Source organism: Crocodylus siamensis, chromosome 6 (genome assembly GCF_052110815.1).
Source record: "Crocodylus siamensis isolate JL-2025a chromosome 6, ASM5211081v1, whole genome shotgun sequence".
Lineage (NCBI taxonomy): Eukaryota > Metazoa > Chordata > Crocodylia > Crocodylidae > Crocodylus > Crocodylus siamensis.
Window position 1 is genome coordinate 92,535,664 of NC_143400.1, and position 26,931 is coordinate 92,562,594.

The 26,931-nt window shown below is 62.7% G+C and overlaps 2 protein-coding genes and 2 non-coding genes across 8 annotated transcripts in view; all 4 read right to left on the reverse strand.

Moving 5' to 3' along the window:
• Positions 1–2,956, reverse strand: part of FAM131A (family with sequence similarity 131 member A) — a 32,103-nt gene extending 29,147 nt beyond the window's left edge. Inside the window, exon 1 of the mRNA XM_090050576.1 lies at positions 2,620–2,956. The gene's annotated coding sequence lies outside the window, so the exon portion shown is untranslated. The remainder of the gene's footprint in view (positions 1–2,619) is intronic.
• Positions 2,957–3,056: 100 nt separating this feature from the next.
• EIF4G1 (eukaryotic translation initiation factor 4 gamma 1) overlaps positions 3,057–26,931 on the reverse strand; it is a 28,134-nt gene continuing 4,259 nt past the window's right edge. For 2 of the 5 annotated variants that reach the window (XM_090050567.1, XM_090050566.1), the window contains exons 3-33: positions 26,665–26,773; positions 26,377–26,463; positions 23,662–23,835; positions 23,190–23,289; positions 20,178–20,290; positions 17,997–18,089; positions 17,707–17,773; positions 15,582–16,496; positions 15,303–15,391; positions 14,875–15,061; positions 14,292–14,479; positions 13,796–13,918; positions 12,550–12,723; positions 12,215–12,412; positions 11,823–11,969; positions 11,498–11,734; positions 11,058–11,162; positions 10,499–10,655; positions 10,213–10,313; positions 9,558–9,660; positions 9,322–9,424; positions 8,546–8,796; positions 8,321–8,436; positions 7,910–8,082; positions 7,667–7,792; positions 7,503–7,584; positions 6,978–7,076; positions 6,635–6,769; positions 5,357–5,438; positions 5,055–5,195; positions 3,057–4,168 (exon numbers count right to left, since the gene is read on the reverse strand). In XM_090050567.1, the coding sequence (XP_089906693.1) occupies positions 3,987–4,168; positions 5,055–5,195; positions 5,357–5,438; positions 6,635–6,769; positions 6,978–7,076; positions 7,503–7,584; positions 7,667–7,792; positions 7,910–8,082; positions 8,321–8,436; positions 8,546–8,796; positions 9,322–9,424; positions 9,558–9,660; positions 10,213–10,313; positions 10,499–10,655; positions 11,058–11,162; positions 11,498–11,734; positions 11,823–11,969; positions 12,215–12,412; positions 12,550–12,723; positions 13,796–13,918; positions 14,292–14,479; positions 14,875–15,061; positions 15,303–15,391; positions 15,582–16,496; positions 17,707–17,773; positions 17,997–18,089; positions 20,178–20,290; positions 23,190–23,289; positions 23,662–23,835; positions 26,377–26,463; positions 26,665–26,739 (4,923 nt within the window). In that variant the 5' untranslated portion in view covers positions 26,740–26,773 and the 3' untranslated portion in view covers positions 3,057–3,986. The remainder of the gene's footprint in view (positions 4,169–5,054; positions 5,196–5,356; positions 5,439–6,634; positions 6,770–6,977; positions 7,077–7,502; positions 7,585–7,666; positions 7,793–7,909; positions 8,083–8,320; positions 8,437–8,545; positions 8,797–9,321; positions 9,425–9,557; positions 9,661–10,212; positions 10,314–10,498; positions 10,656–11,057; positions 11,163–11,497; positions 11,735–11,822; positions 11,970–12,214; positions 12,413–12,549; positions 12,724–13,795; positions 13,919–14,291; positions 14,480–14,874; positions 15,062–15,302; positions 15,392–15,581; positions 16,497–17,706; positions 17,774–17,996; positions 18,090–20,177; positions 20,291–23,189; positions 23,290–23,661; positions 23,836–26,376; positions 26,464–26,664; positions 26,774–26,931) is intronic. The other 3 variants (XM_090050565.1, XM_090050563.1, XM_090050564.1) reach the window with 3 other exon arrangements.
• LOC149863174 (small nucleolar RNA SNORD66) lies at positions 12,878–12,953 on the reverse strand. The gene has a single exon (XR_016443389.1). It is a non-coding gene; the product is annotated as a small nucleolar RNA SNORD66 (small nucleolar RNA).
• Positions 15,190–15,266, reverse strand: LOC149863175 (small nucleolar RNA SNORD66). Its single transcript, XR_016443387.1, has one exon. It is a non-coding gene; the product is annotated as a small nucleolar RNA SNORD66 (small nucleolar RNA).

Consider the following 26,931-nt stretch of genomic DNA (forward strand, 5'->3'; position numbering starts at 1 on the left):
TGGCTGCCTGGGTTCCTCAGAGGGGAAAGGACTGGGCAGCACCCGACTGGAGGGACGCCGTGTGCTGCTCTGGGCCCCGGCCCTGGACAGCCCCACCCTGGGGTATTTGGAAAGGGCAGAGCAGGCACCAGGCTGGCAGCCCCGGCAGGCAGGGGCTGGGGACCCTGCTGACTGAGCCCTGGGCTGGGGGGCAGGGGCCAGGCCATGGAGGCACCACAACTGGGGGGCAACCACAAGGAGCCAGAGGGGCCAGCCCAGCCAAGGCCCTAGACACCTCCCCTGGTGCCCCTTGGAGACCGACCAGGTGCCACGGTCCTCTGCTGCCACCTAGCGGGCGCGGCACAGCGCTGCACAGATGGGGCACCCGTGCTCAGGTTTGGGGGGTGGCGCGGCTTGCATCGCAGACAGCTGGGGACCAAGGGCCAGCTGGGACGTGTGCCACAGGGCAAGAGACCCTGGGCTGGATCAGGCCTTGCGACACGGGCTGCCTAGAGCCCCACGCTCTGACTACAGCACAGAGACGCAGGGAAGTGGGGAAGCCAGTGCCCAGCTCAGGGCAGGCATCGACTCAAACCCAAGGATAGCCCGTGACACTGCAACCAGCTGCACGAGCCCTGGGGGAACACGTGCCACCAGAGCAACCGGGGCTGGGAAGCAGAGCCCCACGGACATGCTGCTAGCAGGACTCTGGGGAGCACCCAAGGTGCTGCACCCAGACCTCCACCCCTGAAAATACAAGGGGAGCTGCTCCCAGGAGCTAGACAGCTTCATAGGTCCGCACCCAGCCCCAAGAGCATCGCTGTGGCTCTTCCCTCTGCTCCGCAAGCCACGGGCTCAACGGCCCCTTTTCTGGGACTCCCAGGTGCGAAGCCAAGAAAACATGGCACGGGAGCAGGATGCGACACCCAAAACTGACTTCCACGGACCACGCTAGGGTGTGGCAACGCTCGCGGCTCCTGACACAGGGAGCTCTGGAGGCAGCTGCCAAGGCCGAGCTAGCACCAGGCGCACGCACACCTCCGGTGCCAGCCCAGGGTGGGGTACCTCGGGCACACGCACACCTCTGCTGCCAGCCCAGGGAGATGCCAGCTGCTGGGAAGCAGCCAGCCACCCCTGGAGGGGGCACGAAACCTGGACTTTGGCACCAAGCCGTCCCCTGCTACAGGAGCACTGGGAGCCCCTTCTCCCTCAGCCCCCAGGAGGAAGGCAATGCCCAGGCCCAGCTCTGCAGACAGGGCTCAGCAGAGCAGATACGCTCCAAACGTGCCACAGGTCAGGGGCTATAGCTGCCCAGCCTGGGACCCCTCTTCAACCCCGGTGAGCACGGGAGGAGGCGTGTACCCCCACTGAGCCCACACTGCTGGCCTGGCCGGGACACAGGGGCATGGTGGGCAAGGGGAGGCAAAAAGTCCCCCTGCCCCCACCAGCTGGACAGCCACCTCTAGCCCAGCGCCCATCAGTGCCAGGCACTTGACCCATACAAGGACCCTGAAACGGGGCACAGCACCTCTGCTGCCCTTGCCACGTTCCCACCCCGGGTGCTGCTGGCAGGGCCCTAGCTGAGCACCGGGGCTGCCGCAGACCAATGTCGACAAGGGAGCTGGGGGCTGGGCTGGTGCAGGGGAGAGGCTGCTCCCAATGCCCCCTGCACCCCAGGCAGCCAGTGGCCAGGGAGGTCGCAGCCCAGGCCCTCAGCCATGGCAGGCCCCAGGCCCTGGCTGCAGCCCAGCCCCACTGCATAAAAGACAGAGTGGGAGCTGGCCCCTGCCACCCAGGCCTGGGGAGAGAAGGGATCCAGGCCTCACTGCCTCCCAGCCATCCAGGGGCTTGGGACCAGCACTCGGACCGCAGACCCAAGCCCTGAGCCCTACCAGGCCACCAGCATGGTCTGGGCTCTGTGCCACCTACCTGGGCTGGGGCAGGGCCCAGAGCAGCAATCCCAGGGCGAAGCACCACGCTGAGCTCAGAGCCCGAGAGGGGCCAGCAAGCAGCAGTGGGTAAACGCTGGCACATGGTGCCCACCACCCCAGGCCAGGGTAGCTGGAGGGCACGGACCTGGCTGCCTCTAGCTGTGCCTACATAGAGGGTGGGTAACATGCCTCTTGCAGGGTCTGCCACGTCTAGCCGGAGCCTGCTGGGCCTGGGCTACCCCCTTCCTCCCCGGGGCAGGGGTGGTTCCCACCAGCTCTGGTCCCTGCCCTTGGAGGGTGCAGGTTCCTGCCAGGCCTCCTCTGGATCTTTGGAGGGGCCGGACAAGGCAGGTCCCTCCTCTGCCAGCCCCAGGGATCCTGCCCCCCAACAGAGCAGGCTTCGCCCCTCACCCCCAGCTCACGCAGGGTTAATGGAAACCTGCCCGGGGAAGTGCTGCCCCCTGGTGGGAGCAAGGCAGTGGTACCTCCGCAAGCACGGCCTCCTCCCTGGCCCCCGGGAAGGAAAGGGCCCCCAGACCATGGGATGCCCTCCCAGGGCTCTCACCCCATGCCTTCTTTCCCTCTCCACCCCAGGCACTCAGCCCTGGCCCCAGTGCCAGGCCCAGCCACCTTCGTCCCCCGACTCGCTCGCTGCCTCAAGCCCGAGATCCCCCTGCGACAGACCCCTCCGAGCTGGGTACGGGCATACCTGTGCGCCCGCGGGGACTCTCCGGCCGGCTGCTTTGCGCATCTCTGCAGAGCCCCCTTGCAGCCGGCCCAGCCCTGCAGCCATTCGCTCTTCTCAGGGCCAGGGCCAAAATGAGAAACTTCTGCCCGTGGCCCCGGGGCACAGCCAGAGCCAACTCTGAACACCTCCACAGTCCGGCTGGGGGTCCCACGCTGCACAGCCCGACTAGCCAGGCCCAGTATGGGTGTCCTGGGGGGCTGTCTGCCCTCCCCTGGCAGACACAGGCTGGCCTCTGAGAGCAGGACACAGGAGGGTTATTTAGCAAGGTTTTTATTTCCAGTTGAGGTGAAAAGCTGCCTTTTCCATCTGCCAGTCTGTACTCCGGAAAGAAGGGGGGGAGGGGGGCAGAGGAGGGGGAGCCGGAAAAAAAAGCCAAAAAAACTATTTACAAAATCACATGACGAGTAATTGAATCCTTGGTTTAATAATTACACGTGCGGCTCGTTAACATCCCGCGCTCTATAAATACAGGGAGACCCAGCCATAGGCTCCGCTCGCCAGCTCGCACCGTCGTGGCATTAAACATTTTTGGAGGGAGGGGGCAGGGGTGGGAGAAGCAGATGGGAGTAGTTGCTGAGCCAGCCTGAAGTAGATGGCAGGGGGGCCGGCCCAGCAGGAAGGGCCCCGGCACCCCCCCACCCCCCCCACGAGGCTTGGAGCGGGGCTGCGGAGCCCGGCAGGGAGAAAGGGGCTTGAAATGATTTATTTTCCCGTTTAAAATAAAAATTTAAAAAAAAAAAAAAAAAAAAAAAAAACCACCAACAAAAAAAAAAAACCCAACAAACCAACCCATCTGGCAGAGGTGCTGTCCCAGGCTGTGATCCGGGGGGAGGGGCAGGGGTGTCATGTAGCACTGGCCTGCCCCCAAATCCAATAAGTTTATATATATATAATCTCTCTATATTTCTGCAAGACGTCAGGAGGGAGGGGAAGGGAGGAGGGGGAGGGATGGCAATAATACCCCTTCCCTGCCCCGCCCCCGGGGAGACATGAGTGTGTGGGGTCTGGCACCCCGCGCTGCGGTCCGGCTGGGGCCACAGAGCCCGCGGCAATGCCCGCCTCCTTCAGCATCCATTTATTTCCAGACACAAACCAATATAGGCCTCAGGGGCAGGGAGATGAGGAAGAAAACAAAAAAGAAAAAAAAGAAAAAAAAAACATAAAAAAAAAAACTGGGAACAAAAAAAGAAAAAAATTGATTAGCCCAAGAAGGCAGGAGGAGCAGTCTGCAGGGCAGGCGGGCGGCCCCCGCGCCCCAGAGTCCAGGCCACAGTAGAGTCCGGGCGCCCGGGGCCGGCGCTGGCGGGGGGCAAGCCCGGCCCCACTCCTCAATTGTTGTCAGACTCATCCTCGGCTTCCCGCAGCCAGGTGAAGAAGGCCGTCACCGACTTGAGCGCCACACCCTTGCCTTGCTGCTCGGCCGGGTCCTTGCTCGACTCCCACTTGTAGAAGGCCTCTTCCTTGATGACGTCCTCATCGTACAAGGCATCGAAGAACATTCGCAGCAGGTCTGCAGGGACGGGGTTGGGAGGAAGGAAGGAGCAGGGTCAGGGGCTCTCGCCAGGCACCCACTTGCCAGGGGCCCTTCGCCACGGCAGCCCGGCTGGGGCTACTGGGCCGGGACCTGCCAAGGGGCCCACGCCACTCTTTGCTGGTCACTGCATGTGGCACGGAGGGAACTCCCCCCCCCTCCCGTTCTCTGCCACATGCCAGGGTGTTTTTAAGGGGTGATGACTGGGGTGTGCCAATGCTCTTGCTAGGACCAAGGCTGGAGGGCCCCAGTTAGAGGGTCTTTCTCCTCCACTCGGTTAGACCAACACCACATTTGGAGTCAGGAAGGAATTTTACCCCCTGGGCAGACCAATATGGACTGGGGAGCTTTCTGCCTTCCTCTGTAGTGGAGGTGTAGCCTCTATCTGGGATCTCTTAAGCCTACATTAACCTTGTGCAGCGCCAGGACATTGCCTGCTGGGGTCCCCCTGCCTTCCTGCAGCAGGTTTGGGTGCGACGTCGTGTGTTGTCAGAGGTGATGGTAGTTCTAGCGTTTAGATCACGGGTTTACATGGGATGGTTTGGACAGGGCCAATCCTCCTCAGGCAGTGGGCTACCTCTGAGGTCCCTTCCAGCCCCACTTCTCTAGGATCCTCTCAGATCACACACCAGCCACTGGTGGCCTGAACTGCATCAAGGGGCCCACGCCAACCAGGTCAGGACACACCGGGGGCCCAGGCTGTGCAAGGGGCCTGTGCTGGCTGGGTACAAACCAACTAAAGTAACCCTCCCAAATCCTGAGGCCTGGCCACCCCCTGGGAAGAAAAGGCCCTTTCTTCCCCTTGTGCAGGAACCAAGGTGCCCCGCATCCACCACCCCCACGCCCAGGCTGCACAGCCACTCACTGGGAGGCTGGTCCAGCTTCACCACCAGGGCCTGCAAGGCGTAGAGGGCCTGCAGCTCCTTCTGCTCGTCGGTCACGTACTTCTGCAGCAGCTTGGCCCGGCTGTGGATCACAGCCACATCCACCCGGTAGGGGTTCTCGACTACAGGTAGACAAGGGCAACACCTGAGACACAGACTTGGGGGCCCTGCCCCACACCCCCCAGGGTAGTCCTGCCATCTCCTAGGAGTCCCCCCCCTGCACCCCACTGCTGCTCTAGTAGGGCAGGGTTGAGGCCCACCCCCCACCTCTGCCCAAACTCACAGACAATGGCTGAATGGCACACGGATGTCATCAGGGCCCTGATAAACACATTGGACGAGACCTGCTGCTCATTCAGGTTGGCCTGGTGGAGAGATTCAGCCAGATGAGGCCCCACAGATCAAGGGAGCCCCCAGCCCCTCCCCTCCCCCCAGCCAGAGCAGTGAAGGCTCAAAACAGCTGGGAGTCACCCCATAATTGCCCCTGCCCTGCTCCAGGGAGGCCCTTGCATGCACCATACAAGCAGCGGCTGCCTAACCTCTTGCCCCACACATGCAAGAAGCAACAGGCACTAGCTGGACTCCCTGTGGGATCCCCTCCCTCAGCTTCTTGGTCATTACCCCACAACACATGCTCCACAGACTGGCTCACTGCCTGTCCCATCAACTTAGTTGCTGTATTGCGGGGGGGTGTCCTTCCTTCCAACCACCAAGGGGGAGCCCCGACCAGCGGTTCTCCACCTCTTCACACTTGAGGCCTCCTCAAGAAGTGCCAGAGCTTGTGGTTGTCACTTGTTTTTTTAACTACAGAAAAGTGTTAGAGCAATTCTGTCTGCAAAGACCTCAGAGCCTGCAGCAGGACAAGGCGGTTCCAACATTGCATTCCTGGGTGAAATCTCTAGGTTTATCGCATGAGTGATGTTTGCTCCCCTAACGGTGCTACCATTGTGCTGCATCCCCCTGGCTGAGAATCACTGGGACAGACCCTCTGCAACAGGAGCAGAGCCTCTACCTGGGATTTCTTGAATGTATATTAACAACCTTTTACAGCAGCAGGACATTGGCTGCTGTGGTTCCCCTGCCTTACCTGTGGCAGGTTTGGCTGCGATGTCTCAGTTGCGTCAGCGCTGACAGTAGTTTTACAGAGTTTAGATTATGGATGTTTGGACTAGTTTGGATTGGCCTGACCCTGCCTCGGGCAGGATGACCTCCGGAGGTCTTTCCCAGCCCCACTTCTCTATTTCTATGATTCTATGCACCACCACCAGAGCACAACAAGCAGGCCTGTCTCCAACAGCAGACGCTACAGTACGCACAAGTCATACCCAGTGAGACCTGTCCCACGTCAGCTCCTCTCTGGCATTTGGTTCAGGGCTGCCACGGGATCCAGCTTGCTGGGGTCCTGTCTGCTCTCTCCTACCCCCAGGCCCCACCCTCTGCCCTGCCAGCAAAGGCCACAAGTAAGCACCACCCTCAGATTTGCTGCCTGTCCCTATGCTGCAGCAGGGCCACTCAGGGAAAAGCCAGCCCTGCAACCTGCCCTCTCCCAGAAAGGCCCCACCTCGATCCAGTCATATATTCTTTGGTTGTCCGAGTTCTCCTCCAGCAGCCTGTCCACCTGCTTGCCCAGCTCCTCGCTGGTCAGCTCCTTGCGGCTCGGTGTGTCCGAGCTGTCCTCCATTGTGTACTCCAGTTTCTGGGGGCAAGAGAGGATGGTGAAGAGGGCTGCTCTGCCCCAAGGGACCCTGCACACTGTGTGTGTGCACACACGTTTCGGGGGGGGATGGGACATGGAGCTCCGGGCTGGGTCCTCTGGCTTCAGGAGCTCACAGAAATGAGGCAACAGCTGGTCCTGAGCCAAGCAGGACGCCATTCACCTCTAGGGTGGCCCCAGCCCACCTCACCTGCTCTGTGACAAACTTGTTGACATCCTGGTCCTCAGGCAGGAACTCCTTCCAGCTCAGGCCACCCTCTCGCCAGAGGGCCCCAGCCTTCTTGTGACTCTGTAGACACGCACAGGTGTGAGCAAGGGCAAGGCTGCCAGAGGACACAGCCCGCCGCCAGCAGCCACACCAGCCCACACTAGGGCGGCCCCTCCAGCGCAGGCCTGCCCACTCCCCCATAACCTCACTGCCCACGGGAGCCAAGAAACAGGGCTGCCGGAATGGCACTGGGCACTGGCAAGGACACTGGCTTACATGGGTGCTGGCACGATGGATTCCAGGCTGAGCGGAGGTTCCCCCCCCCACTGCAGCTGCAGCTGCAGCAAGCTACACTGCTCCACTGAGTGACACTTCCTCCAAGTCAAAGGGTCAGGACATCTCCACGGGGGCACCCGGGCAGGGCAAAGCCAGTGATCAGCACACACAATACCAATGAGCGTTGTGCCCAGGCCCCAGCCCAGCCCTGTGAGCAGGGCCACCACTCACCATGCCCTTGCAGAGCAGGCCTAGGATCTCCACCAGGAGAGTGGGTGCCTTCCCAAGGGGCACCAGGGACTTGGCAATCTCCCTGCGGGCACAAAGACAGGTTAGCTCTCCAGGCATGGAGGCGCAGGCAAGCAGGCAGGAAAGGGTTGTAGCAGGGCTCTCACCTGAAGAGCTCCTCCATGGGGATGCCGCCCTCTCGCAGGATGGGCGTGATCAGCTCGGCCAGATACAGCCAGATGTGGGGAATGTCAATCTCCATGTCCTCAGCGACTTCCAGGATTTCCCGCAGCCTGTGGGGCAAGAAGAGGGGTAGGGGCCATGGGTGCCAGGCAGGGCAGTCCAGTACCTGTCCACCTCAGGGCACAGCAAGGAAGCCTGTTCTGCCCTCCCCAGAGTCCTGCACTCACCCATTGTAGTACTGCTCCTTGGTGAGGGAGCCAGCCTTGACCATCTGGTAGAGCAACAGCCCCATGTGCTCCCGGGCAATGGTGCTCCGCTCCAGCGTGGACTCAATGCCGTTGCGCACAAAGACATGTAGCAGCGTGGGACTGCCCAGCTCCTGCACGCACTGCAGCGCCTCCTGCAAGCATAGAGGGCAACGCTCAGCCCAGCCCATGACCTGGCACAGCTCAGCACGGCACCGTGCCCCACCCCAACACCTGAGCAGAGATCCCCCCACCACCCCTGCTCCCAGCCTCAACCCTGCCTCAGAGGGTCTGAGCCATCAGTGCAGCCCCTGCCCTGGCCAAGCATCCCTCCCCTCTCCCTGCCCAGTTGGCAAGTGTCCTGGGCACAGCAGCCCTGCCCTGGCCCCTCACCTTCATGTCATTGATGTGCAGGTATTCCTCGATGATGGCCTTGGACTTCTTCTCCAGCTCATCCTCGGACAGAGCTGGCTTGGGAGGGGCAGCAGGGGGTGCTAGCTCCCGCTTCACTGCGGGGACAGCAGAGATCAGAGCAAAGCAGGGGCACAAGAGGGGCAGCCCCAGCCAAGAGGCAGCTACACGGAGCCCTGCCCCCAGCCTCCCCTACCGAGCACTCACAGGGCTCGCGGCTCCGGTCCCTCTCCTCCGTCATGCTAGCCACCTTGCGCACTGCCTCAAGGGCACCCGTCTTATCCCGTTCACGGCTCCGGTCCTCTGTCTCCTTGCTGTAGCTGCGTTTAGTGAGGGCAGGCCGGGCCCGGTCACCCCGGTCGGCGCGGTCCAGGCGATCACCCCGGTCACTGCGCTCCCGGTCTAGGCGGTCGCTGCGCTCGCTGGCCTTCTCTGACCGGTCCCGGCTTGAGCTGCTTCTGCAAGGAAGAGAGAAGGGGAATATCACAGCCAGTAACGGGTGCCCCCACTCACGCCAGCTTGCTTCCCTTCCCTCCCATGGGCAAAAGCCAGGCTATGAGTGCTCTCTCCTGGGGTACCTAGAGCCCTAGCAGACCCCATGCTCTGCCCCGGGGCACATCCTGCATAAGGCTGCAGACCCCACATACAGAAGCCACAGGGTCACTGGCCTTGTAGCCCCCATCTCAGGAGCAACCATCACACTTGATGGGGGAGCATACAGGGCCTGGGAACAGCTAGTGGGACAGTGCCAGCTCCAGGATGGCCCCCAAGGTACTCTGCCCTGTCCATGCCAGGGGCAGGAGGCCATGAAATCCAGCTACCCAGGTGCCCTCCTCCTTCTATGGGGTGGAGGAAGGTCTGCAAGGCCAGCCCAGCGCCAGAGGGGTTGGCAAGGCCCCTCCCCCTGCACTCCTTCCTTACTCTCACTCCATGACTGGGGGCAGGGGCAACCCAAGCCTGGAGTCATAGGCGGCACCACACACCTCTGCACCACACGCCGTGAGTCCAGGCTGTCTGCTGGGGTTGACTGCTGCAGGGCTGAGAAGCGGTTCAGGGTGCTTGTGCCCGACCGGCTGGCATCAGAGCCTGGGCACAGAGGAGAGGAGTTACAGCAGCAGGGAGGGGAGGAGGGGTGCCATAGACTCCAGCCCAGAGCCAGCAGCAGGAGGGGCCTGGACCTCCAGGCCCAATGCCCCCAGAGCACTGCCTACACCCCTACCTGAGTCAGCAGGCTTGGCCCCAGAGCCCCCACTGCTGCCCTTGCCCCAGCTCAGCCTCCCACCGGGCGCAAAGAGCTGGTTGTTGGAATCGATAGAGCCAGGCTGCAGAGAGAGGGAGAGAAGGGGGATGCACTGAGCAGGGTGGAGTCACTGCTTGCTTCAGCACGACAACCAACACCATAGCCAGGCGGCACATACATGCCCCCCACTCCATGCTCCCACCCTGGAAGCTGGGAAGAGACTAGGACTTTCCCCGATGCAGGACTCATGACCTAGCCAGACTCCTAGCCACAAGGCACCAGGTCTCCACTCTGTGCCCAGTCAGAACTGGTGGGCAGGAGTCCATGCAGCCGAGACCTGCTGGCCCACAATCCTGCAGCTGCCCCCTGGGCACCCTCCCATGGCCTCACACTTGGACACCCTGCCCTGGCGAGCCAGCCAATACAGCCCATAGTCCTGCTTACAACCCTGGGCCATGCGGAAGCCAGACAATGCCACCAAAACAGCTGCTGACCAGCCATCTAGAGATACTGGTGACTACCATTAGGCTCCCAATTTAACGAAACCTTGCAAGCAGGTTCCCACTTCTCCCAGCCATCGTTCTGGACAGCAGCAGATGTGACCAGGCAGCTTTGGCCTGGCAGAAACTCTCACCTTGGTGATCTTGGTCAGCCGGGTGGTGTCGATGGGCCGGTTGCCCTTGCTGATGGGGACGGTGTTCCAGCCGTCGTCTGCCACCAAGTTCCCACGACCACCTGCATGGACAGGCACATCAGTCCCAGGTCTTGGGCCCCAGCCCTTTGTAGCTCCTGGGAGCCTGCCTGCCTCCAGCAAGCCGCAGCCCTACCTGCACATAGCACCCAGAGACCCCCAAGATGTGCCAAGAGCTGCAAAGAGCCTGGAGCAGCAGCCCCCCACCCAGCCACTGCCAGTCACTCACTGCTAGAAGACGGGCCAGGGGGCCCTCTCCGTTTGTCCTGCTTCGACATGAGCTGCTGCACTTTGATTTGCTCCCGGTGCTCCTCCAGCTCAGCCTCCTTGTGGATCTGGTCGATGGTCTTGGGGCCAAGGTCTCCCCTCCGCGGCACCCAGCTATTCTGCAAAGGCAGGAAGAAGGGAGTTCAGCCACCATGGGCAGGCACCAGGGTGGGGAGTCTGCCCGGACTCCCCAGCTCAGGGCACAGGGGGCTGGCTAGCATCCTCCCCTGCAAGGGCCTGCCCCTGGGTTTGTAGCAGCCTTTGGCACAGAAAGCCTCAGCCAAAGATTCTCCCTGCATTAACCAACTGCCTAGATGCTGTCAGCCCTCTGCGTGGCCACGCTAGCCAAGGCCACTGCCTAGCACGGTGTCTTGGGGGCTGGTCACAGTACCAGGGAGGGCTCCACAGGTGCAGGCCAGGAACCAAGAGCAAGAGGGGGTGCCCAGGCCCAGGCGGGTTGGGCACCTCACCCACCAGGCCACAGCACCCCTGCCCAGGCCCAGGCAAGGCTGGCACCTTACCCGCCGTAGGTCAATGACGTCCTGCAGCATGAAGCGGATGCGAGAAGATGTCTTCTTCTCCTTAATGATCTTGTCCATCTGGTTGAAGTACTGATCCATGCGGGGCTGAAAGGGAGAGGGGAGAAGGGGAAACTAAGTATACGCCTGACTGCGCCACGCCCCATCCGCAGCCCACAGCTCAGGTACGGCAAACAATGGCCCACGGATGCCAGGAGCCAAACTCTTCATCCCTGAGGGGTTCCCCCCCAGGCCTCTGCACACCACACACTCCAGGGCCATACTCCAGCCCCATAGCACAGACCATCCCAGAGGCCTCCCCTTGCCCCAGGGGGGCTGGGTCCAGCGTCAGGCCAGCTCCAAGCCATGGGGCAGAATATGGGAATGAGCAGCTTAACAGACCCAAAACCAGCAGCATCAGTGCATACTGTGAGTGTGGGTACCTTGGCCTTCTCAAAGTCAAGGTCCTTGCCAATAGTGGTGAGGAGGCGGCAGAGGCACTCCAGTGACTCTTCATCGTGGTTTTTGAGCAGTTTGACCACACAGTCATGCATGATGGCCTCTGTCAACATCTTCAGCTTGAACAACTCCCCAATGAACTTGATATTGCCTAGAGAGCGCCGCCGTGCCTTGTCCCGTGCATCTTCTAGCTCATCCTTTAGGCGGGTCTTCTCCTCTGGCTGTGGGGAAAGAAGCAGAGAAGGGCCTTAGGGGGAGCCTGAACCTGCCAGGTACCCACTGTGGGTCACCCCCTCCTACCCCACTTACAGAGATGGTCTCATCCATCTCCTTCTGCTTCTTCTCGAAGATCTCGTCATCATCCTTGTCCTTCTCAAACTCCTTCTGGCACCGGTTGAGCAGCAGCTTGCGGAAGTTCACGGTCACCGCCGGTTTGTCGGTTGTGGGCACTTTGAGCTGCAGGGAGGGCCACAGGCTTGCAGTGAGGGCTTGGGCAAACCTCAAGGCCAGGCCCTCAAGGCCAGCACAGGGAGGAGCTGGGCAACCCAGCTCCCACCCCCCAGGCTGGAAGGCACGACTCATGGGTTCTAGCCCATCATGTCCTCTCCCTTGCATGCACCCTGGCTGCTCCCCCCACCCCCAGGCATGGTCCCTGCCCCACACAGGGAGCTAAGGGGTACAGTGGCCCTGGCTGCACTTACCCCCATGAGGCAGCGGCACATGTTGGCATAGGCGACAGAGAAATTGGGCTCAGAGATGGCCTTCTCGAAGATGAGGTCGATGACGCCCTTGAGCCTCTCCTCCGTGTTGATGGATAGCTCCATCACCTGCTTCATCAGCTGCTGGAACATCTGCGGCGTCAGCTTGTTCAGGATGCTGCGCACACGGCGAAACAGGTCCTGGAAGAAGGAAGGGAATGTGGTCAGAACCAACCCGAGCCCCAGCCACCACCCACTGCTCTGAGGCAGCTCCACAGAGCCCCCAGCAGCCAGGTTGGGACAGCCGTGTCACACCCCCCACACCCTGCCCTGCCCACCTGTGTCTTGATATTCTCAGGGTCCTCTTCCTCAGAGGCACGCTTGCTGCTGGGCTTCCAGGCCTTCTCAGCCTTGTTGAGCTTGATATCCTCATTGAGGGACACAGTGGCAATGATCTTGCGCGGCTCCTTCCGCTGGCTCTGCTGGGAACGCCGAGGCCCCAACCCTGCAGGCTGGGAATGGGGGGTCAGGGGGTAGAAGGGTCAGTACCTACCTGCCACTACCCCCATGCTCTTCACTGGAGGCCTCACCCCAGCCGCAGCCTAGAGTCCCAGTGCTCCCAACCTGCCCTAGCACCATTCAGCCTCAGGGCCCCTGGGCACCTGCCTGCTCAGATCCTCAGTTCCATCACGGAGCATCAGTGGCCCAGACACGATGGCACTAACAGGAGATCATCATGCACGCAAGATGCTGACTGGAGCGGTGTGAGGCACAAGCAGGGGCAAATCCAGAAGGGTGCGGTTGCACCCCTTTGATTCCTGCTCTACCCACCTGCCCAAGAGGGGCAGGGGCATTTCTATTCAGGTAGTGATGAAGGCTCCATTGACTTCATGGCTTGTTGCCATCTACCTGCTTCCTGTTAATCTCTCTACACTCCACAGAGGTGTGGGCACTTTGAGCTGCACCCTCGGGGTGCTAACAACCCTTTCCCTTTTTTAAGGGCTAGCTCAATGAATGTAATATCAGTATCTTTCCTCCATAATTCTGCTCTGTTAGCCTTGGTAATCTCTTTCTTCTATTCCACGGCCATGCAAACTGTTTTCAGTTCGAGCTGAACTCCAGTGAATGTTAACTCACGTTGGAAACAACAGTCAAGTGATGGACAGGCTGTCAAAATGCTTGAGAAGACTAGGCTTTGTTTTATGAAGCAAAATAGGAGATGTATGTTTAAGTATAAAGGGTACAAGACTAACAAAAGCAACCCAGACTGTTTTCATCTAGTTTTGTTTTCTTTTTTAACTGATATGCTATCTAGCAAATCAGTGTGCATTCAAATGCGGTTGTATTTGACTTTGCTTTGACCTCAAACACTCTAGGGCTACGCGCCTGGTTTTTCAGTAAAATTTCTAATTTCTCTTTAATTGGAAAAAAACTCCATGTGTTGTGTTAAGTGGGAGGATGCCCCATACCCACCTTTTCAAAATCCTAGAACTGCCCATGGGCGCTGATCTTCCATACAACCATAATCTAAACTATGTAAGATTACCAAGACTCCCACCTCTGCACAACCTGTGTGGTACTCACTGGCCCGCCGCGGCTGCCCATGGTGGGCCGGCCCAGGTTGGCAAAAGAGGGGGTGAAGTCGGGGCCGCAGTTCATGTTGCTCAGGCGGATGGGGTCCAGAGCACGTAGTGGCGTCTTGTTGGCCTGCGAGGTGGGAAGGAAAGAAGCTAGTGAGTCCCCTGGAGGTGAGGACACCACCCCTCACCACCCCTAGCATCTACCCCCTAGAGGGAAGGAGCCCTGCTGAAGGGATCTGAGGCTGCCCCAGGGCCAGGAGCAGCCTGGGGCAGCCCACCTCAGAGAATGGGATGAGTAAGACTGGCAGGTACAAGGTGCAGAGGCTCCCCCACAGGGGAGAAGCTACTGCCCATTAACCCTACAGCCCTGCCCCTACCAGCAAAAGGGGACTCCACCTGAGGTCACTGCCCACTCCCATGTCCACCCCAATGGCTCACAGCGAGAAATTGCCCAGCTCCATGCCCCACTAGGGGAGGGGATGAGGGAAGGTGACACTGACCTTGTCTAGCACCACATCACTGATTTGAGGCAGCCCCTCAGGTTTCTGCATGCTGGCAAAGATGAACTGGAAGCCCAGCAGGAACTCCCGGTCATAGCGCTTCTTCTCCTCGGGGTTCAGGGGCTTCCATTGCTCTGAAGAACAGAGAAGAAGGCCCTCAGAAACCTTTTCTCTGTCAGCCGCCAGCCCTGCCAGGGGAGAGACATGAGACCCCCTGGAGGAAGGGGAGGCCTCGGCACCGCAGGCACTGGGCAGTGTCTGCCCCACAGTGCGGCACCAGAAGAAAAGGGACCCGTGCCAGGCTCTGCCCATCAGTGGGGGCAGCCCAAGGCAGCCTGACAGGGGAGAACTTCCCAAAGACCTGTGTTGCAGGGCATGCTGACACCCACCACCTAGACAACAAAGCTGCTCAAGCTCCTGCCCACCAGGCAAGAGAGCCAGAAAGCCCACAATGCCAAAACTCAAGTGGAGTCAAAACCCATGATGCCCTGCAGGATACCCACCTACACCCGGCACAGCCCTGCCCCAACCGCAGCACCCACAGCCACCAGCAGAGGCCGGAAAGCTCCTCCTGAGGCCTCACCTTCCTTGTAGCCGTACTTCTGGTCCGTGGACTTGCCTTTCTCAGGATCCACCTTGTCCTCCTTCTCCTCCCACGTCTCCTCGGCCTCCTCCTGGGGCCGGGCTGGCACAGGCTCCTCAGGCTCCGTGGCAGGAGCCAAGGCAGGGGGCTTGTTCTCTGCCTCCAAGGCGCTGTCAACGATCTGGGACTGGAGATGAGCCCACCTGTCAGGAGCCTCCCAACGCTGCAGCCCCCACGCGCTCCAGACCATCCCCCTCCTCCCCTGGGAGATGCCTCCCAGCTACAAGCTGCACCCTCCGTGGCCCGACTCCCCACGTCCTCAGATCCTCAGTTCCATCATGGAGCATCAGTGGCCCAGACACGGTGGCACTAACAAGAGATCATCACGGGATGCAGGACGGAGATGCAGGCCAAGCAAACACACCCACCTCTTTGAAGGCATCCAGCAGGTCGCCAACAGCCTCTTTCTTGTTCAGCTCCTTCATGCGCCGCTTCTTCTTTGGTACCGACACAGCCACTGGAGAAGCAGAGGGGATGTGAGAACCCAGCAGGATCTCCCACTGCACCCCCAGGCATGGCATGGTGCCCTCCCCAGGCTGTGGGTAGTGGTGCCAGGGCAGATACCATCCTGCAGGCCAAGGCAGCAGCCAATGCTGAGTGAAGGCAGGCCCTGTGCCCCCCTGCCCTAGGAACGGCCTCCCTCGTACCTGATGCAGCTGCCTCCGTGCTCTGAAGTGGCTCTGCGGGTGCTGGGGGTGGCAGCTCAAGCACCTCAACGGGCTCCTCAGCTGGCTCCTCAGTCTCCTCCTCCTCCTCAGGCTCCTGCTCCTCCTCCTCTTCCTCCTCGGGGGGTGGTGAAGGTGGTGAGGGTGGAGAGGGTGGCACAGGTGGGCTGACAGTCTCTTCCTCCATCTTGGCCTCCTCAGGCTCTGAGATGGGGCTGACGTCTGACTCAGGCGGCTCCTCTGGCTCCTCAGCCTCGGGCTTGCCCGACACTTCCAGCCCATTAGGCATTACCAGCTCCTCGGGCTGGGCAATGGGTGACTCCAAGACAGGCTCTGGCTGGCAGGCTGGCGGCTCTGGCGTGGGCTCACGTGGCTCCTCCAGGACTCCATTGGACTCCGCAAGGTCCTCACAGATGACCTCCTCCTGGGGCGGCGGGGAGGGACTGGGGGATGTGGCAGGCTGCATGGGCAGCTCCACCACCGGGGGAGGCACCGGCACTGGCATAGGCAGGGGCACGGGCACCGCCACTGCCACAGGCACCACCACAGGTAGCGGTTCTACCAGCATGGGCTGGACTGGGGGCTCCAAAACAGGAATGGCAGAGGCCTCCTCCTCTTCAGCCACAAGGTCCACATTGGTGGTATCCATGGGCGGCTCCAGGGCCCCCAGCACTGTAGTGATGGCGCTAAAAGGTTCGTGTACATCGGCCGGAGCAGCTTCCAGCTCCACTTTAGTGTCTACATCCACGGAGGCTTCCACGGGCACCAGGGTGACAGCAGTCAGCAGCACGGACTCCACCTCGGGGATAAGGGGGGGTGGAGGTGACGGTGACGCCGACTTGGTGGGCTCCAAGGGGAGGGGCTTGCTCACCACCAGGGCGGGCTTGGGGCGGTCATCTATAGGGCAGGAACAAAAGGTCAGCAGGAAGGAAGGGGGCAGTCACCCTGGGGACCTGGAGGCTCTCCTCAGCACCCCACGGGGTCAATGGGCTGCCATGAGCATGGAGCCGAGAGAGCTCTGTCTCAAGAAGCCAGGAGAGCAAACAGAGCAATGGACAAGCAGCAAGAGGCAAGACAAGGCCTCTGCCACTGCCCGCTCTGCTGAGGTAACAAGGCAGCATGCTGATGCGCCACGCGCCGGGGGAGAAATGACAGTCTGTGTGGGAAGCGCAGCAGGGTGCTACTGGAACCTGGGGAGGTGCTGAGAGTTGGGAACAGGCACTGCCAGGGGGCAGGTGGGCACGTGACCAGGCACCAACAGCCCAGGCAGGGCAGGGCTGGTCTGACTGGTACCAGCTGCAGAAAGAAAGGACAAGATGGGCAAATGCTGGACAGAGGCAGCAGCAGGGTCTCCCTAGGCCACTTCAGAGGCAACATCCTCCAGCTCAACTCAGAACCCAGCGTAAGATGGAAAATCAGCTGGCCTGGGCAGCAATCTGGCACAGGGGCATGGTGACACAGGGAGGACCCACCAAGGTGACGGGGCACCCACCTGAGCAGCCAGGCTCAGCTCAGGAAGTGCAGCCAAGGCTGCAGGAGACAGTGAGCTGCACAGGGGGCAGATGCAGCCAGACAGGACTCTGAGCAGGGGACAGAAGAGGGCACCCACTACACCTTACAGCTCGCGATGCCCTGGGCTACGAAGGATCAGAGGGCACTGCAGGGGCCGGAAAAGCCGCAGGGCAGGGGCTAGGGTGCTTGGGAAGTGGGGGGAGGCAGCAGGCAGCTCCAGCAGGGCAAGTACCAGGGCCAGGAGGACAGAGACCAAGGGGGGCAGGGGTGCCGGCTGAGCCCCTGCCGTGTGCAGCATGGGGCTGGAGCCGACAGCCTGAGGAAAAAGGGACAATCCTGTGGCTCAGGCCCCCAACCTAGCCTGGACGCAATACAGGGGTAATGCTGCAGGGGCTGGGCCTGCACCCCCAGGGCAGGATGGGGCCTGCAGGGCCCCCGGATTCCATGATGGGAAGCCACCCCAACCCTCAGCGCTCCCCCTCACACGCAGGCACTGACAGCAGGCAGCAGCAAGGGAAGGCCCTCCCTGCATCCCCACCCCCCCTGCACACTGCTGGGCTGCCCCCCCCAATCCCCACCCCCCATGTGCACCCACCTGGCCGGACAATAACCGCGATATGGGGCGTCTCTCCATTGGCCTGTGGCTCCAAACCACCTCCAGTCTGGGGAGCAGAGGCACACAAAGCGTTAATGAGCAGCTTTCTCCTGTCTCCTACTTCCCCACCCCCCACCAACCACTTCCAGGGGGAGAACTAGGGCAGGGGGGCAGCTCAGAGACCATCTCACCAATACCAACCTGCTGAAAACAAAGGTGGGGCTTGCCCCTCAAATACGGCTGCTGCCCAGTGGAAGGGAGCCCTGGGGGGGGGGGGGGCAGCTCCTTACCTGTGGGGGGGTGGGGGTGGAAGATGTCCGGGCTCCAGACATGATCTCCTCAGTGATGTCCTTGCCGCCCTGGTTAGGATCTCGTATTCGGATCTGCAAGAAAGCAAAGAGCCGTCAGCATGGAGCAGGAGGGGCGCACTCCCCACCGGCCCCTTCCAAAAGGGACAGGAAACGGCGACCAGCCCCTGGCAGCTGGGAGCCTGTGCTCCAACCAGCCTGGACAGCCCCTGCACTGGTGGAGAGGGCTGGGGGCTGGCTGGGACCTGCAGGAGGAAGTGGCGGCTGCAGCCATGTGGAGGCAGCACTCACCGCTCCACGTGCTGCCCATGGCCAGGGGCCAGCGGCTGGGCTGCGGGCTGCCATTTCCCTCCCGCTCAGCACATTCCCGGCTCTCCCCTCCCACAGAGCCGGCTGCTGGAGGAAACAGCTCTCCTGACCCTGCGCAGCCCAGGAGGGGAAGGCAGGGACGGGAGAGGCCTTGCCGGGAGTGCACGGAGGGGCTCTGGGCACAGCCTGCAGCCCCATTCACCTGTGCACCCCCTCCCCAGGAACCGCCCCCCCAGGCAAGCGGTACAGCCGGGGCACTCTGACCGCACAGAGCAGGGGGTGTCACAATGCCCAGGAACAGAGCGTTCCATTGGCCAGGGGCCTCCCACCAGGCCCCAGGGCCCCCCAGGCCTGAGCACCCACCTCCTGAGACCAGGCTGTTGCAGGAGCAAGGGCCAGCGTGCACCCCTCCTCCCCACCGCTCTGCCTACACGCATGGGGGCACGCACACACAGCAACGCCCCCTGCCCACCCCAGAGATGGGGCCCAGCCTGGGGAAGGGGAACCCGCCTGCCCTGGCAGCAAGACAAGGCAGCCGCCATGACTGCACTCTGACAAAGGCAAAGACCCCCCAACCTTTGTGTGTGTGGGGGGAGTGCACACATGTACGCACATGCACGACTGTGCTCCCCAGCACGCCCCAGCTCAGGCTCAGTCACCCCTGAGCCGCTGGACTGCTGCCTAGTCTGAGGCCCCACAAGGGCACCCCCAGGGGCCCTCATCTGCTGCTAACCTGGGAACACAAGCAAGGCTGCAGCCTGCCCAGGGCTTGCTGCATACAGCCCTGTATGCAGGCCCTGACCCCTGGCACACTGACCTGCCTGCACCATACCCCTCAAGACAGGCCAGAGACAGACACCCCCCGGCAGGCTGCAAGGTCTTCAAGGCCACTGCGACGTCCTGCAAATGGCCAAGTGTGGCTCTGCTGGCCAAGGCAGAGCCCCAGCCAAAAACCACGGGCAGACAGGGTCTGCCAGCCACTGCAGGAGGCACCCACAGGGCCCTGAGCACCCAGCTGCATGCTGGCCCCACTGCAGCAAAGGTGACAGAGGGGCCATGGCAGGCGCTCCCCCATTTCACAAGGGCTGATTCATGGTGAATCCTGATCAGCATGGAAACTTCAGCCTGCGGCAGGTGCGGGCGCTACGTCTGTGCCGTCTCATGCAGGGCTTAGATGATGGCAGCGCGGGATGGTCTGGATGGGGCTGACCCTGCTTCAGGCGGGGGTTGGACTAGATATGACCTCTGGAGATCCCTTCCAGCCCCACTTCTCTCTGACTCTAACACCCTGCCCCCCGGGGCCAAAGGAAACCAAGTAACACAGGGAGGGGGGGCTGACACTAAGGTCCCCCCTTCCCCCCCACGTGAGCGAGAGGAAGAAACCGCCCCCCGGGAGGAGCCTGGCAGAGCCAAGCTGCAGCGGCTCCGCACGCTATAAATAGGTCTGTGTGCAGGGCCCGGAGCCGGCAGGGCTGCAGCTCCGGCAGGCAGGCACCGGCTGGCGACTGCGGCACCCACCCCCGCCCCCAGCCGCCGTGACTCAGCATGGCCCGGGCCAGGGAGCGTGGCAGGCTGGGCCCGCAGCACCACCCCCCAGCCTCAGCCTCAGCCTCGAGCCCACGCCCCAGCCCAAACAGCCCCAGGACACGGCCTCATGCCCAACCTGGGCACAACCTCCACCCGCTGCCAGGGCGAGGGGCAGGGACAGACAGACAAACAACGCGCCTATGGCCCGACTAAGCCGGGCTGCCCGTGTCTACAGAGCCAGGGCTCCAGCCGCTCGCCCGCCACGTCTTCCCCTGGGGCTCAAGCGCCTGGGCTCCAGCCCGCAGCCCCCCTAGCTGCAGCTCTTACCGTCTTGCGCTCTCGCTTGGGCGGGATGGGCGGCTGCTGGTTCATCATGACCTGGGCCGTTGGGACGCCCGGGGGGAACTGCTGCACCCCCTGGGCTGGGTAGTAGGCACCAGCTGGAGGCAGAGGGAGAGCGTCGGTCAGGACAATCCCGCACCCACCACGCCAGGCAGTGCAGCTCCCCTCCAGGAGCAGGGCAGGGAGGAGGACCCCAGCCACAGCCACGAGCCAGCTGTGGGTGCTGCAGCTCAGTGCCCCCCGGTCAGACTCCCCCTCTGGGGCACCGGGAGAGTCCCACAGCCGCTCTGCAGGGCCGGGCCGGGCTCTCCCCCCCAGCACACGCTCCAGCCCTGGCCAGCAACATCCCCAGCCCGAACAACAGGTCTGACCGGGTGTGGCAGGGATGCCTGCCCTCTGACACGGCGTCCCTGAGCCACTCATTGCCCATGCGCCCAGCTTCTGGCCGCGTGGCCTGGCCCGGGAAAACCACCCAGAGCATGCCTGCCCTGATACCTGCAACTGGGCAGGCAAGTGGAGATGCCTAGCAGGGAAACCCTCTTCACAAACTGCAGCCCTGCACCCAAACCTGTCCATGCAAACCCTCTGGGGTGACAGAGGGCAGGTTCCTGGGTGCTCCACGCCCCTCCTGGGAAAGGGAGGCAGAGGCAGGCACCACGTCTCAGCACTTCTCTGGCTGCTGCCTGCCTGCTCGCTGCCTTATCTCCCTGGGCCCGGCCTAGCACAGCCCCCGCCCCAGCTCTGCCGAAGGGCAGGCACGACACAAAGGCGCTTACGCCCACCTCACGCCTCCCCCCGCAGCTGAGGGAGGACTGAGAGCTTCAGCCCCCACCTGCCCACGGCCACCATGCCCCACAAAGCTGGAGCCCCAGTGCCAGCACAGCAGCAAGGCTCCATGACAAGCGCTGGGACACGCACAGCAGGGCAGCCTCGGGCCTGAGGGCAGCAGGGACAGGCAGGACAGGGCTCCTGGGAGACTGGAGCTAGGGCCAAAGCCCAGCCTGGGGAGGGGCCACTAAAGAGACCACTTCGGATCAGCTCTTGCGTGGGGGCTGGCCCCCAAGAGGCACAAGGGCAGGGCCCAAATATACACCGTGAGAGGTGGGGTGAAATCTAGCCTGGCCTGGGCTCAGGGGGACAGCCAGCTGGCCCCATGTTCTCCCACAGAGGGGCCACCCTGGTGGGCGAAGATAGTGGTGAGTGACCTGTGGCATCCTCTCAAGTCTAGCACTTCCCTGGGCTTCCACCACCCATCGTCCCCCGGCACCAGCACTCAGTGGGGGCTCCCGCTCGCCCAGGCACAGGGCTGCAGCAGCTCCCAACCCCACTGTGGCCTCCGCTGCTGGAAAGGAAGCTGTGGATGAAGCTGGCCCCGGATGCGGGGCCAGGAGCAGTCACACAGGCCCCATGGAAGCACAGGGTCCGCGTCCCTCGCCATGGGGCAGCCAGCAGTCAGCAGAGGAGCTTGCAACGGAGCCTGCGCCTCCTGACGCCTGGCCCTGCGATGAGCTGCAGGCAGCCCCTTCCCTGCCCGACGACAGGATCTCCCTGGCAGCAGGGCCCAGTGCTGGGCGAGAGGCAGCAGCGCCAAGGCTCACAGCTCCCTCCAGCCCTCCACAGGCCTCAGCACCCTCCCAGGGGATCTGTCCAGGGGAGCACGTCCCTCCTCCGAGTGCGGAGAGAGATGGAGACCACACATCCCAGCATGCAATGCAGCCCATGCGGGGGGAGATCTAGATGGGAGTCCTGCCCAGCCCACCCCAAACCCAGCCAGAGCTGGACAGAGCCACCAACCTGATCACAGCCTCTGCCCCAGCCCCGCGCTCCTTCCCGGGCAGCGCAGCCCATGACCAGGGGCCGCGCAAAGGGGTAGAGGGTCCCTGCCTTGGTGCTGAGGCAGGGAGCTGGACCCCAGCACATACACACAGCCCCACTCCACCTGGGCGCGACGCTGCCAGCAGTTACGAGAGGCCCTGGAGAAGAAGGCTGCAGCCAGCGCCCGCCTGGCCGCCCGCCTAACCCACGGGCCTGTTGTGCAGTGCCAGCCCGGCCAGCCCCAGCCAGCCAGCACTCCTGCCAGGCCTGCCTACGGATGCTGAGGGTCCACAGGCACCTGACCCTCTCCCTGGCACGACATCCCCACCCTCCGAAGACCCTGCGACCACCCATAGGGCTCAGACCCAAAGGTGCAAGCCCACCTCAAGGCTGCGGCCTACCAGCACCGCAGGCTGGGATGGGGAGCCAGCCAGGCCAAGGGCAGGGGTGCAGGAGCCAAGCACAGCTGCTGTCTCCAGCCCCCCTCTGATGCCGGCAGGCTGGTGGAGAGGGGCACCTACCTACCTGCCTCAGGCGGGGCCCATAGCTGTGAGGTTTGCGCTGCCCCGCACAGGGAAGGCGGCCGTGCCGGGCAGGGCCTGGGACCGAGGCCCCAGCTCACGTTTCTGTGTCTGCAGAGCCGCCCGGGACGAACCCAGACTAAATATAGTCACAGCCCGGCTGGCCATGTGAGCGGGGGAGGGGCTGCATGCACGCCCGCCCCGTAGCCCCACTCCACGGCCCGGCAGGGGCCGGGATGGCTGGAGCAGGGTGGGGGCATGAAGGGCCCCACCCCCGCACCCCTTTTTTCTCTGCTGCCGAGCCAGGCAAGCGAAAGGGCAGGCCGGGGTAAAAGTCTGCCCGGCCTCCGTCAGCCCAGTTAAACATTAAGCTGGCCCTGGTAGGGGGCGGGAGGGTGAGGGGCCAGCCCCCGTCCCCTGCCCAGCTCAGCCCAGAGCTACCTTTTCCCCCTTCCCCTCACTGGGTTATTGCCAAGTTGGGATATTCATGGTGAACGAGGGGGGCCTTGCCCCCCACTCCTCTGCACCCCTGTGGGGGATGCTCCCAGCACAAGCATGCACAGGCACATGCAGGGAGCAACAGAGGAGGTTGCAGACATGAGCACGGGGACAGTGGCATCCTCCCACCCCCCACCCCCATGGATGGGAGGCAGGTCCTTACCGTACGTGCCGAACTCCGTGGGGCTGGCGCCGGGGTAAAAGCCGGGGGCACCTGGCTGGACTGGGTACTGCTGAGTGGGAACAACATACGTGGAGCGACCCTGGGGGGAAGGGGGAGGAGTTATTGCCTGCCACGCATGGGGAGAGTTGCCTGCAGAGCCGCAAGATCCTGGCACAACCTGGTGAACTGCGGAGCATGGGCACTGCCAGGGAGCAGAGCTCCAGCCCGCTGGCAACACCACCAGTCCTGGGGCTGGGCAGAGGAGACCCCACAGCCAGCGCTCTAGGGTGCCTGGAGCTGAAAGGGTCACTGCACCAGGCCTCCCAGCCCAAGCGCAGCACTGAAGGGCTGCCAGACCACATGGGGACCCCAGACAGGGAGGGGAGGGTCCATAGCCAGGAAGGAGCCTGAGGGTCTCTCCCCACCCAGCCAGGTCCTTCCAGCCCCAGTCGGAGCCTGGCACAGCCCTCACCTGTCCGGGGATGTAGTAGGCTCCTTGTGAGGCAGTGTAAGAGATCTGGGAGGGAATCATCATCACCTGGGAAGCAGCAGGATAGACATGGGTGGGCGGGCCGGGCCGGGCCGGCGCACTGCTCTGCACACGGGAAGCACTGGTGGGAGGCTGTGCCCTGCTCTGGTAGAAATGCTTTGGGAGAGAGGAACAGGGAGGGGACAGTCAGCACTGACTCCAGCGCCTGACCCCCTTCCTCCTCTACACCCCCCGGCCGGAGGGCTGGGCAGCGGTGTCTGCCCCCTCGGTGCTGGTACCATGCAAGGATCTGTCCCCCCATACTGGGGAGTTGCATGGCACCCCCACACCGCCCCCAGATGTAGTGAGAGGGGCACTCAGATGAATGGGCCACATGCCACTATGGGGTCACTTTGGAGACATGGCTGGCTTGTCTGAGATCTGGGCAAGAAGTCCCCACTCCCTTCAGGAGCCTCCTGTCCCCAGGCACTGCCTTGCCCTGCCCTGCAGCATCACCTGGACTCCCCAGCTCTGGTGCCCTGGAACTGGGCTCAACTTCTCGCCCCCTGCACAGCTGGCAGGGACCCCGACTGCTCCCCCAGCACAAGCCCAAAACAGTCTGACCAAAAGAGCTGATAGGAGCCAGTCGGCCCTGGTTCCAGCATGCGCTGCAGATGGTGCATGGCACCCTGGGACAAGCGGCCCCCCGAGGCCATCCCTCCGCCTACCAATGGGCAGTGCAGGGCAGACAGGGCTCTCGGGGCCTCACCAGTCCAGACGGGCACCAGGTGGGTCTAGCCCCAGCATCTGGCTCCAAGTGGGCCCACTTTCAGCAGGAGCAGCAATAGGCCCTTCCCAAAGCTCCCTCGGCTGAGAGCAGGGACAAAGGAAGGCAGCTAGGGCTGAACCCTGGTACAGCCCCAAAAGAGAAGCAGTAAAGAGCCAGCCCTGGAGCCAGAGCATGGCAGGCAGTCACACAGCGCTTGCACACACGCACACGCACCACCGCACCTCCTGGGGACGGGGCAAGGAAAAAGCGTTACCTGAAGAGACCTGAATCCTCCCTGTTAGCGAGCACACACGCAAGGAGGGGAAGGAAGAGAAAAGAGACAGGAGTTACCCGCAGCCCCGCAAGGGCCCAGCCAGTACGCGCTGAGCCAGGGCTTGGGCAGAGCCAGCCTAGCACAGGATGGGCAGTGAGGCAAGTGCATCTCAGGGAGCTCCATGCCGCAGCCCTCACCCGGGCTCCAGAAAGCTGCCCACCTCCAGCGGCCCTGAAGGGTGCAGCCTGGGGGCCTAGCGATGGATAAAACAGCTGCTCTCTGCCCTGCAGAGAGGGTGGAGGGAGGCAGGTGGACATGGTGGAGGCCATCAGCGCTGAGATGGGACTGACACTGCTCAGGCCCAGAGTATCTTCCCCAACACCCACAGACCAACTCTCCAGGACAGCTGGAGTGCCCACAGCCAAGGGGGCAAAAGAGCTGAGCAGGCAGGAGCAAGGGATACCACAAGGCCCCTATCCCATGACCCAGACCAGGAAGCAGCACAACTGGGGGCAAAGCCAGCCCCTGCCCTGCTGAGCCAAACAGGGGTTCTGAGACGAGGCACATAGCCTGACCCACAAGAAAGCAGCCCCTGGACCCCAGCCCCTTGGGACACAAGGCCCAGGGGCGCAAATGGACTGGGCACTGCACCGCTGCCCAGCCCACAGCAACTCTTCCAGCCAGAGACAGACATGTGGCCCCACTGCCCGGGCAGGCTGCAATGCCCTCAGCTGGGTGTGCCCCCCACATGCATCCCTGTGCAGCAGGGCAGGTGCAAACCCTACTGGATGGTCCCAGGCGAGTGAGTGGAGGGAAGAATTCAACTTGCTTCCCCCCACGGGGGGCTACTGTGGCCCCTGTGACCCCCTCCGGATACATGCAGGCCCCTCCCTAGCCATGTGAGAAAGGAACTATGGGAGTGAGGGGAGAGGCAACTCCTCAGCATGGTGACAGGTGAGCTGCAGGCACAGGACACCCTCCAGCTGAGCACGGCGGTAGAAGCCAATGCCCTGTGGTGCGGCTGGGCGAGGGTTGGGAAGCAGAGAAGCAGCCACATGCTCCAGGCTTTGCTCAGGAGACAGCAAAGAACTCAAGACACTGCAGCAAAACTCCCCGGGCCTCAGGCCCCAGAGCCAGCCCTGCCCTTGGGCCCCCAGCACAGAGCTCCACCTGGCCCCCTGCCCTCCCCACTGCCTCCTTGCAGCAAAGCAGCATGTAGCTGCCTCCCTGGGGCCGGACACATGCGGAGTGGGTTAGTACCTGCGGCTGTAAAGCCCGAGGCCCTGCTGGAAACTAAGGCAGGAAAGAGCACGAGGAGAGAAGAGCACAGTCACTCAAGGGGCAGAGCGTACCCCAGGGCCGCCCCACCAAGAAGAGGGTAGAGGCAGGCCCTCCAATGCCCGGCTCAGCCACGCAGGCGCAGAAGACGGCTCCCGGCTGCGCCAGGCCCAAAGAGTTCTGCCCGGGCCTCTCTGCCCTGCCTCACAGCTCTGGGGCCTGGCTTGGCACCAGCAGCAGCACTCAACCTGTTCGGCAGCAGATTATCCGCCCAGCCGGCACCCCGTGAGCCACGTGGCTGCCAGGACCCGGAACAGCCCTGGGGCCTTCGCAGAGCCTCCTTGGGACAGGGCGGGGAGAACAACCGGCCTCCCGCCCGCCCCAGCAGTCCCCTTACCTGTCGAGGCTGGGAAGGCGTATTCATTTGTGAGGCGGGCGAGGGGTTAAAAACCACGGGTGCCGTCTGGCCAGGGGGGAACGTCGACTGCAGGGAGGCAAGGAGGGAGCAGGTTGGCCCACGGCTGCCCCGCTCCACTCACCGCTCTGCTCCCCATGAGGTGGCTCCGGCTCTGGTCACCCCTGGCTGCCCCAGGGCCTGATCCCAGCTGGCTTCCTGCACCTCAAGCTGGCCCCGGGGCCAGCGGGGCTGGGGGCGGGACAGGGGCAGACATGGGGCAGGGGTTACCTGCGGAAGTCCGGGAGAAGGGGCAGGGTGCGGGGCTGTCGGGGCTCCTCCTGTGGGCTGTGGAGCTTTGTTCATTTCACGTGGTTCTGCATAAGGCTCTCCTCGCTATCTGCGGACACAGGCAAGCAGTGCGCTCAGGCGGGGACAGCCACCGCAGTCTCTGCAAGGATCCCAGCTGTACCCCACCCTGCTGGGCAGGGGGCATCTCCAGTCGCAGCCCCCTCAACACCCCCCACCCACAGCCTCTTCGCTCCGCTACCGCCAGAG